Below are 11,171 nucleotides of genomic sequence, written 5' to 3'. Positions count from 1 at the left end.
TTTTAAATGGTTAACTATAGTCCTCTTCCAACAGAAACAGGAGGAACTTATATGAGAATGTTCTAAGTGACAGATAGTGGGATTTGGAAGATGACGCTCTTTTTATTTATGGTTTCGCGAAGGAGGAATTCTGTAGGGAAACAGACTCTTCCCCCACCCCCCCCCATCCCTCCCTATTTCGGAAGTCCATGATGTCGCCCTGAGTAATCGCGTGGGTATTACAGAATTAATTTAAAAGGTTTTGCATCGAGCAAAACAGTACCAAAAAAAGTCTCCAAAAGGCCTCCATCTAGATAATCCCTCTTAAAAATGAAATTCTAACAAACTACAAGTCCGCACACAATCAAAAGCCAATCCCAGCCGGAGCAGAAGGGACTTGAAACCCGAATCTACATTCCGTTCCTCCCGTACAAGGCTCGGAGGTGGGGGGAGGCGGGCTGTGCTGGTGCCCGGTGTATAATCGGGTTAATCCAGTAGACAAAGAATAAACCAATAGCCCTCCCACCTCACTTCCCGCTCCCCTTTCCCTCCCCCCTCCTGCTCCCCCCACCCTCTTCGCCCCCTGGGCATCGGTGGGGGAGGGGACGGGACGGGGGGGGGGGGAACCCAGGAGAGGAGAGGTTAGAACCGAAATGGATTCCGAATGGGCTCGAAAAAAGCTGCAACTCGCTTTTCACGCTAACGCGGTGCGGCCGGGTTAGTGTGCACCGTTCCTCCCTCTCGTCTCCCGGGCGGCGAGGGAGAAAGTTCCCTAAGTGAGGCCGGCCTCCGGCTCGTGGCCTCTGGGGTGGGGGAAGCCTTAAGGTCAGCGTTTCCTTGAAACTAGATAAACTGACCTCGCGGCGGCCAGCGCGGCCCCGCGTGACGGCGCCCCGGCTGCAGGAGCGACTGGGGCGGCGCGGGGCGGCGCGGTTGCCCTTTTGAATGCCTCCTGCGGCTCGGAGCGCCGGCGGGCGCTGGAGCGCGAGTGAATGTAGCCCCGCGGAGCCAATGAGCTGGGACCGGATGCGATATATCCTCTGGGACAACAACTGCTCTGTTCCGCCTCGGATCCACATGACGCCATTTACTGCTGCCGCGGCCGCTGCAGAGCTCCCTGCCTCCTCCGGAAAGGCGAGGGCGCAGGCCAGCGGCGCTCCCCCCTCCCCGCCCCCCCAGCCCCGGCCGGGCCCCAGACCCTCCTCCCCCCCCGCCGCCCCCTCCTCCCCCCCCCCCGCACCCCCCACCCCCGCCTCGGCTTCGCCGCCGCGCCTCCGCAACGCCCAGTCTGCACGAGCGAGAGCTGCGCGCCGCAGCGCCAGCGGAGGACAGGGGCCGGCGGAGCGCGCAGCGCCCAGGCCCCCCGCGCGCGCCTGGCCCGGCCCGCGGCCCCGCGCCTGCCTCCGCTCCGAAGCAGCCCCGGGCCCCCAGGACTTGGCGAGCTGGCCTTAGGTTCTTTGTAAGGCCGTGCTCGCCTCGCTTTCTCTCATCGACCAGGAGAAGAGACTCGCCAACCTTGGCGCTTCGGCCTCTTGCTCATTGAGAAAAAAAAAGAAAAGAAGAAGAAGAAGGAAAAAAAAAAGAGGAAATACTCCGCGTGCGCTTCTGGAAGGGAGGTCATCTCTCTAGCCCGGAATCCGGGAGGGTTCCAACGGTGGAGGATTGAGGATTGGGCTCCAAATTTCCCCGTGGTTTTAATCCTCCCACCGATTGCTTGGAAGTTGGACTGAAGCAGAGTTTGGAAAGGAGGAAAAAAGTTTGCATCGGGACTGGATTTATTTGCACATCGCTGGAAGAAGAGGATCCAAGGGAGAGGGGTTGGTGCAAAGCCGCGATCACGGTGAGGAGCGTTTGGCTTTTCCCCTTCTGGAACCACAGCGGGCCGGGAATGGGGTCCGGGTTCCTCTCTCCCCTAAACCACCAGGCTTCCCGGGATCTGCTTAGCCTAGAACGGGGGTTCGGCCACGGCCAGGCTACAGGGTGCGCCGGTGCAGTGTCTCCGGTCCCGCGACAGCTCACTCTCTTAAGGGGTTCGGGGCGGAGGGACCGCTTCACTGCGTTCTACTCCTACCCCTGCATTGGCGACGATTCAGCCGCCGAGAGTCGAAGAGGGGAGGGAAAACACAAAGTGTTTTCCAGGTCGCTGTTGCAGACTCTGGCATTGCTAACCTGTTCCTCCATCCCGTGAAGGCTAAGTTATAGGAGAGCTATCCTGCGCCGGGGGCGCCTGTGGGGCTGGGGTACTGGGCTTCTCACCTCTGCACCTCCCCGGGGCAGAATACTCGGCGGGCGAGCAGAGGGTAGTGTGCCAGGCGGAGAGAGTCCCCGCCTCTGCCCGGTGTGGACAGTCTAGCCCGGTGCGGGTGGGAGCGTCGCCCAGCCTGGCGCCGCGTCTCTGCGGTTCGGAAGTGCAGCTTTCTCTTTTTTTCCGTTCTTCGTGGTCGGCCTAGGTCACGCTTTTTTTTTTTTTCTTTAAATATATTTGGACACCTAGGCTGACCTAGCACAGGAAGAGAGTTATCAAGTAGTTGCGGTCGTTTTCCATTACCTGAAAGTAGGTGGCAAAATAAAAAAGGCTAGTTTTTTCCCCCTCCCTCTTTTGTGTTACTGTTTTTAAGATTTGGAGTCTTAACGCCTTTTTTACAAAGGGGTTTCTGTGTCGGTTTGCCCCACCCTAGTGCTGAAGTCCTTTCCCCCCTAATCCTTAGTCTGATCACACACTGTTCTTAATGGGGGTTTCAAAGCACTCTCAAAGGGGGAGGGAGAGGAACTGAGAGAGCGCAGAAGGGTGGAGGGGGGGCTGCTATGGAGGCGGCCGGGGATCTGTAGAAATCCCTTTTTTTTTTCTTCCGAAAGATGCTACTTTCCACAGCAATCAGGTCCTCACGGAAAGTTTCCAATCCCGGGGCTCAGAGCTGTTCATGCCTGGCGTGTGCAGTGGGGGCTCTGGATAAAGCTATTTTTTCTTTCGTTTTAAGAAACATGTCTTATTCCTGATCTAAAAGGAGGTAGGCGTGTGCACATTACAGGCAGTGCCCGCTTCGGTCACTGCACCGTGGAGTCGCTCTGGGAGCGTGGGTACATGCGACCTCCGTGCAAGCTGTGCGTCCTGAGCCCGGCTCTCTTCCTCGGGGCGTCGGATTTGGAAACTTGTGAGGACAGGCGTTTTGAGGGCCTTCGCAGAAACACCTTGTGGTGACCTTGCGGCGGGGGTGGGCGTGTTAGAGTGGCTCCCCCTCTTGGGGCCGGATGGCAGTTCCTCTTGGGTTGGGGGAAATTTTAGCCGCGGGGGTGGAGGAGGGGGAAAGTGTGCTCGTGCATTTCATGACACGTCCCCTTCGGAGGCACCCGCGCCCCCTGCCTGCCTGAGCTTCTGCGGATTGTACACGGGAGGGGCCGGGCTGGCCCCTGGACCTCGTCAGTCCGCCTGGAGAAAAGTCCCCCGGGGTTCTGGCTGAGTCCCACCTGCTGGGGACTGTGTGGGGGCGCAGATAGAGCCGATAAACGGGTTGAAAGCGAAGAACTGCATTGTGTACCTTGCTGTTGGAGGTGAGCAGATCCGGTTTCCAGCTCTGCCTGGTTTGTCACCTGCCTTGTTCCGCTGCCCTTTTCCAAAAAGCAGAGGTTGGATTAAAAAAATCCGGTTTTGCTTATTTTCCCTTGTGGACTCTTGAGAGGGGATGGGTGGGATTTTTAAGTTTACTTGACAAGATCATAGGCTTCCATTGTGACACTTCAGATTTCTAAAACTTTTCTTGTTGCTGCTACTTGCTTTGTGCTCTTGGGTATTTTTTCAAAACGAGAAAATAATGGGTTTTTTGCATGCTTTATTTATAGAACGAGAGAATGACTTGTGGTTCAGAACCTAAGAGTAGACGTCTAGGTCTGTAGAGTATTTGATTCATAAATTGTGGCATTATGAGTTTGTTTTCTTGTGCTACCTAATGCGATTCGAAATTATTTATTTTAATGATATAACTTTGTGCTAATATTTATTTAAAATGCCACATTAATTGCCCTTGAAATGTACTTTTTATATCATAGTCGCACTATGTGTTTGGAAAATTAGACTACTCAGTGCAAGTGTGATGTAAAAAAAAAACCTGACTTAACTGATACAATTGTAGGTACTTATTGGTGTTTAATGTAAAAAATGATCACGACAAGCTTAAACCTATTTCAAAATCTGAAAGGTCTATTATACTTCCGAAAATGTTGGTAGCACTGTTAGGCTCCAGCATTTACTTCCAGTTTATACCTTGAACCCGAGCCTTCTAATTTGCATGTTTATTTGAGTAAAGGATTCAGTGAATTGATAAGAGATTACCTTCGAGTCTCTCCACTTACTTAAGACTACAGAACTGTCGGTGCCTAGCCGAATTTTCACTTTTGAGAAGATGCCTTGATCATTCGGCTGTTCTCTTACCTCGCCACTACCAGCGCATTTCCAGTCCCATTTCTCTAGAGGATGTGGGAAGTGAAGAGTCAAGTCTGGTGGGTGGAGAATGGGAAGTCTTAGAGTGTAAACCATTTTCTTTCCTCTTGGTTTCCCCAGGAGTTCAGATGTGTTCTAAGCCTGCTGGAGTGAACACACTGCCAAGACCTGATGGAGGCCAGAGCTCAGAGTGGCAACGGGTCGCAGCCTTTGCTGCAAGCGCCCCATGACAGTGGCAGGCAGCGTGGGGAGCCGGACCCCAGAGATGCCCTTACCCAGCAGGTACATGTCTTGTCTCTGGATCAGATCAGAGCCATCCGAAACACCAATGAGTATACAGAGGGGCCTACTGTGGTCCCAAGACCTGGGCTCAAGCCTGCTCCTCGTCCCTCCACTCAGCACAAACATGAAAGACTCCACGGTCTGCCCGAGCACCGCCAGCCTCCCAGGCTCCAGCCCTCGCAGGTCCATTCTTCACGGGCCCCTCTGTCCAGGTCCATCAGCACCGTCAGCTCAGGGTCTCGGAGCAGCACAAGGACAAGTACCAGCAGCAGCTCCTCGGAACAGAGACTGTTAGGATCATCCTTCTCCCCCGGGCCTGTTGCTGATGGGATAATCCGAGTGCAGCCTAAATCTGAGCTCAAGCCTGGTGAGCTTAAGCCACTGAGCAAAGATGATTTGGGTCTGCACGCTTACAGGTGTGAGGACTGTGGCAAGTGCAAGTGTAAGGAGTGCACCTACCCGAGGCCGCTGCCATCGGACTGGATCTGTGACAAGCAATGCCTTTGCTCGGCCCAGAACGTCATTGACTATGGGACTTGTGTGTGCTGTGTGAAAGGTCTCTTCTATCACTGCTCCAATGACGATGAGGACAATTGTGCTGACAACCCGTGTTCTTGCAGCCAGTCTCATTGTTGTACGCGGTGGTCAGCGATGGGTGTCATGTCTCTCTTTTTGCCTTGTTTATGGTGTTACCTTCCAGCCAAGGGTTGCCTTAAACTGTGCCAGGGGTGTTATGACCGAGTGAACAGGCCTGGCTGTCGTTGTAAAAACTCAAATACAGTGTGCTGCAAAGTTCCCACTGTCCCCCCCAGGAACTTTGAAAAGCCGACATAGCATTATTAATCAGGAATATTGCAGTAATAAGGATTGTTGCTCTGCCCCCCCCCACCCCTTTTTAACACACATATGCAACCAACTAAACAGTTGTAATCTTGGCACTGCTCATACAGGGTTAGGGGAATTTGTGGTTTGCAGTGAGATGCTTTTCTTTTTTTCCCTTTCTTTTTTTTTTCTTTTTCTTTTTTTTTTTTTTTTTTTTTTCTTTTTCTTTTTTGGTCCATGTGCCATTTTAACCGATAAGCTTGCATTAGAATTCAGCTAATGGAACTCCAAGGAAGGGCAACAGAAGTTGGTGACCCACGCATTGCATAAGCTAAAGCAGCAGACACTCCTAGGCGAAGTTCTTGTTTGTGAATAGTCCTTGCGAAATTTGTAAATTAGCAAATGGCTCCCCGACCCCCTCCTTGTTTTCTCCAGAGATAATGTGCTATATTTTTGTATATACAATAATATTTGCAACTGTGAAAAGACAAGTTGTGCTGTACTCCATGGCACAGTCACAAAATATTATACTAATATGTTGTACATTCGGAAGAATGTGAATCAATCAGTATGTTTTTAGATTGTATTTTTGCCTTACAGGAAGCCTTTATTGTAAGACTCTGATTTCCCTTTGGACTTGATGTATATTGTACAGTTACAGTAAAATTCAACCTTTATTTTCTAATTTTTTCAACATATTGTTTAGTGTAAAGAATATTTATTTGAAGTTTTATTATTTTATAAAAAAAAAAGAATATTTATTTTAAGAGGCATCATAAATTTTGCCCCTTTTGTGAGGACGTGATGGTTGCTGCAAAGGAGAGGTTACAGATGCTATGTTCAATATTAAATAGAAAATATATTAACGTTTGAAATTAAACTGAGCTTGTTTTGTCTTATTTGACCTGGTTTCTTGTTTCAAATGCAAGAAGCCACGGTTTCATGTCAAGGTATTCTCTCCAATAGGTTCACTTATCTGGACAAGAGTCCTTTTAGGGCAGTTCAGTGGGTTTCAGAGACGCTGCTGCCTGTCAACACAAACCAGCTGAGCAATGGAGTCTGAGTTTTGTTAAGTGTTGAGAACGTCCTATGGCTCTGTCATACCGTGTTCTTCCCAGTCTTTTGCAGACCTTCTGGCATGCCTTGGCTGTACCTGGCAATTCTGTCATCTTGAGCTTACTTATTTAGAAGACATTCCAGAAAGATTAAGGGGTAGAATTTTTTCCTAATATACAGTATTAAAAAATGGATGTCAAAGATACTCAAAACTAGAGGAACGAGTTTGCTCAACAAACACTGAGTACTTGTCTGTGTGTCAAACATGGGATGTTCTGTGCCCAGGCAGATCCTTGTAACGGAGGAAGAAAAAATGTTTTCTTCACTTAGCTGGCCATGGCTGGTTTTCCTACTTTATTTTTATTTGCTTTAAATTCTGCAGTTCATCAACATCACACCATATTCTTTGTTGGGGGAAAAAAAAACATTAAATAATACTATTATTTTTTGACTCAGGTTGGTCAAATATTTCAAATCCCAAATGTGCCTGTTTATATCTCTAACCTGAATCACGTTATGTAGAAAGTGACTTAGTTTTACTCCCATGTGAAAGTGCAAAAAACGTCAGTGTGTTCAGAGCTGTCCTGAGGGAACAAAGACACCACAAGCTGCTACAGGCCCATCTTGACAATATTAGTCACTTTGTGGCTGGTGATGATTTTTTTTTTCCAAAAGCGTAACATTTTGCTGCCAAGAATCCCAGGAAGTCTAGGAAATTATTTACCTGCCCTTATAGCTTAATCTCTTGTTTCCTGTTCTCTTGTGTGAAGAGGTCTTAGTTAGTGCAAGCTTGTCTTCTGTCTTGTTTTTGTTTTGTTTTTTTTTAAAATGGGCTTTCAAGGAACCCTATGGCCGCCTAAACTCTGAGAACCCTCCGTCCTCCAAACAACACAAGACTCAATTAATTCAGAAGTTGTTTACTTTTTACCTTCGGCTCCGGAGATACTGAACGCTTATGGAATGCTGGCTTTAATGTGCGTTGTTAACTTTCTCACTGGTGATTTAAGGAAGACACTAGAAAGTAGGAGCTTCTCAGTCATGGTAGTCTTAAAAGATTTGAAAAGCACAGTCATTCCGACTATTAGCATTGTGCTTTATGCAACGGTAGAGCTTTTTTTTTTTTTGTGAGAGTTATAAAAATTGTGAAAGTCAAAATTTTCTTGGACTGTGTAAGCAGTTTTTGGAGCAGTTTAGTACATAAACGGCAGCAGATGCAAGCGAGTACTTATGGAAGTTAGATTTAAAGCTTTCTCCGTAATTACCAAATCAGAATCTCTGATGGGGTCTAGAGATCTGCATCCGACATCATTCCACAACAGGTTATCTGCAGTCTGGGTCTGCTGCTGACCCAGGCAGGGACTGCGTTACACTTTAGCATGTTTTTAATGAGCTCCAATGTCAAGCATGTTCACCGATTTGGAAACCAAATGATGGTCAACTGAAGTCAGCAGAGGACTGACTGAGTGGACAAACACGTTAAGTGCTAGCGGAAGCAGTTTGTTGAAAGTAAACAGGGAAACTGGATTCCTCAAGGAGTTGCTCACCTGCTCAGTGTTGAATTCACCCATCCTGGTGTGGGATTCATTTTTTGCTTTAAATACTTATGACCAGATAGATTAAAAACAGTTGGGTCTCACACTGTCTGTGCTAAGGGTTAAACGTAATAGCCTCACTTGGGAATAGAGGAATAATGATCTCAAAGTGTCAGTTTCTATTGAAAATTAAGATGCCTGTGAAATACAGTGAGTTGATGATCCAGTGACCCTATTTTGGTATAATATGTTAAAGGTAGTGATACAGGCAAAAGCAACTGCTGAGCATCGAGTCCGTTTTAAATTTGGAGTCACCTTACATTTTTTTCTCAAATCTGTGCATACTATGTATTTGAGATTCATTTGCCAATGACAACTTGATCATCGTTACTTGAAACATTCACTTGTGTGTTTGGAGGGAGAGATTTAAAGGCCTTGCCAAATTTCTGCCATGTTGGAGCATGCTCTGGGGATTGTCTGAAAGAAGAAAGCCAAACCCAGGGATGTAATTCCAACCCAACTGCCGGAGTACCTTCTCTCTTCAGTACATGTCCGTCCCAAGGACTTTTCAACTCCAGAATACCTAAGGTATTGGTGATGTCAGACATGGGGCTGTTCATTCCGTTGCACAGTGGCAAGCAGTGGATCAATAGGTTTGCTGTCATCTGTGAACTTCTGAGTGCATGATGAAAGGTTTCTTGGATTTGGAATTTCAGTTGGAGTTATACCCACAAGTAGCAATTTACCTTCCTTTCCTTAAAGTGCAAAAGGACCACAGCATGGGTGTAAAGTCTCAATTTTGACACTGATTAAATTCTACAGCAAAGAGTCATTTGTTTTTGGGATATAGCCCAGTATAGGGTGTTTACCATGTGAGACCCAGGGTATAATCCCTAGCCTTTACTTATACATACACACACACACACATGCACACACACACACACACACACACACACAAACCACATTTTTATCTTAATGCTTTGGACTATTTTAGTAAGAAAAAAAAAATCTCAAGAGGTGTACCTCAATTGGCAGAGTACTTGATACCCTGCAAAGAGCCCTGGATTCAATTTCTGGCACAGCCTAAACAAGGCATGGCAGTACAAGCTTGTAACTCAGGCACTTGGTAGGCTGAGACAGGAGGATCAGCAGTTCAGAGTTTGGCTACATACTGAGTTCAAAGCCCAACCTAGCATGAAACTTCATGTCGAGCAAAAGCAATACGAAAATCAGTTATTAACAAATTGTGTCATTTTGTCTAATCTATCTATCTCATCTATTGACTGCATCCACCAAGACTAGCATCATATTAATTTCTATTTTCTTTTTTCTTTTTCTCTTTCTTTCTTTCTTTCTTTCTTTCTTTCTTTCTTTTTTTTTTTTTTTCTTTCTTTCTTTTTTTCTTTTTTGGTTTTTCGAGACAGGGTTTCTCTGTGTAGCCCTAGCTGTCCTGGAACTCACTCTGTAAACCAGGCTGGCCTCGAACTCAGAAATCTGCCTGCCTCTGCCTCCCAAGTGCTGGGATTAAAGGCGTGCACCACCGCTGCCCGGCTTTAAAGTATGTCTTAATTGGTAACTCGCTCTTAAAAGTAAATGAAATTAGACTACACGGAGGTGTTTATCGTTTTAGCATACCTATAGGAGTTTATTTCTAAAAACAGTTGCTAATACACAGAAGAATTGTGTGATTAGTAAAAACATTCTCTCGGCGTGGAAGAAGGGCAAAAAAAAACCACAGGACCGTTCAGTTTAAATTTTATTCATTCATTCGTTCATTCATTCATTGAGACATACCCCAAACAATCCTCAGATTCATAGTTCTTCTACTCACCCTCTGGAGGGCTGGAATTACAGGCTACAGGCTGGTCTGTTAGTCAGAGGACTAGTTAGTTGGGCAAACAGGTGAGTTCAGAAGTGCGAGCCTTGTGTTTTTGGAGCGCAGCAACCCAGCACAGTGGATGGTCTGGAACGTGTACCCTAGGCTAGCCTCTCTAAATTCTGCCTTCCTATCTTCTGAGCTTTGTTTTCTGGTGGGTTTTTTATCCTCAACTTTCATCTGCAGCCCTGCTGTATTTATTTTTGATTCTCAAATACAATTTGCAAGAGTCTTCTTTACAAAAAAAAAAAAACAAAAAAAAACACAAAAAACAAAAAACAAAACGAAATAAGCCAGACTTTAGAGTTCAGTCATTATAATGCTTGTCTTGCAGGTACAAAGATCCTACTTTGAGCCCTAGAATCCATGTCAGTAGGCTAGGCTTGGTAGGAGCATGCTTTTAGTCCTGATGTTCTCTGACTGCCTCACCCCCACGCACAAACATACTTGTGCATGTACTCCTGTATTTCACACACACACGAACATGCACACACACACACACACCGCAATGTAGATTAAAAGACACCGGAAGAGAGATCCGTAAGCTGAAAAGACTCACTTGTTAGTGGTTTTCTAGTTCTCATTGAAATTTATCTCTGGCCTTTAGCACGTTATTTTATCTTGTTTGTCCCTTAAATGAGGACAGGAGACACATGAAAAAGAAAAGAAGTGCCCAACCTTTATTGCTGTTCTACCCTGATTGGGAAAAAAATGTGTGGTGCCTATCTCTAGGACCTATGCAAAAGAGTTTCTGTTTTTGAAGTTTTCCAACTAACATCCGGCATACTGATTTATTATATCCACGGCTCTTGCAGTCCAGCAGCTAACTGAGATACATATTTGTATCCATTCTCATCTTTCCAGACTCTTCATCAGTGACCCCAGCTTGGTGTAACCGCTGCTCCCTGCTCCGAAACAAACAAAAGGCTCCTTGACTGCAGGCTGCTCACACTAGACAGTCACTCTGAGGTCCTGTTAGAGTGTCATCTTTCTAAGTTCAGAACAGCATTTAAGGATGTCGGTTAGCCACGTGCTAGTGGATGGCCTGACACCCATCCATATATGGGCAGCACACACTGGACTCCATGGGTTATTTTAAAACAAAAACAAAACAAGACAAAAGGATGTGGTGTTGGGTGGTGATGGGGGCGGGGGGAATGCAGAGGTGGAGGTGAGTCCGGGAGGTGTT

At 46.9% G+C, this 11,171-nt stretch overlaps 1 protein-coding gene across 1 annotated transcript; it reads left to right on the top strand.

Moving 5' to 3' along the window:
• The first annotated feature begins 1,405 nt into the window (after nucleotides 1-1,405).
• Spry2 (sprouty RTK signaling antagonist 2) lies at nucleotides 1,406-5,649 on the top strand. Its single transcript, XM_028771953.1, has 2 exons — nucleotides 1,406-1,819; nucleotides 4,535-5,649. The coding sequence occupies exon 2, from the start codon at nucleotides 4,586-4,588 to the stop codon at nucleotides 5,528-5,530; it is 945 nt and encodes a 314-aa protein (XP_028627786.1). The 5' UTR covers nucleotides 1,406-1,819; nucleotides 4,535-4,585; the 3' UTR covers nucleotides 5,531-5,649.
• The last annotated feature ends 5,522 nt before the right edge of the window (nucleotides 5,650-11,171 follow it).

Source organism: Grammomys surdaster, unplaced genomic scaffold (assembly GCF_004785775.1).
Source record: "Grammomys surdaster isolate TR1022 unplaced genomic scaffold, NIH_TR_1.0 65, whole genome shotgun sequence".
Lineage (NCBI taxonomy): Eukaryota > Metazoa > Chordata > Mammalia > Rodentia > Muridae > Grammomys > Grammomys surdaster.
This window is presented reverse-complemented; position numbering and strand designations above follow the sequence as displayed.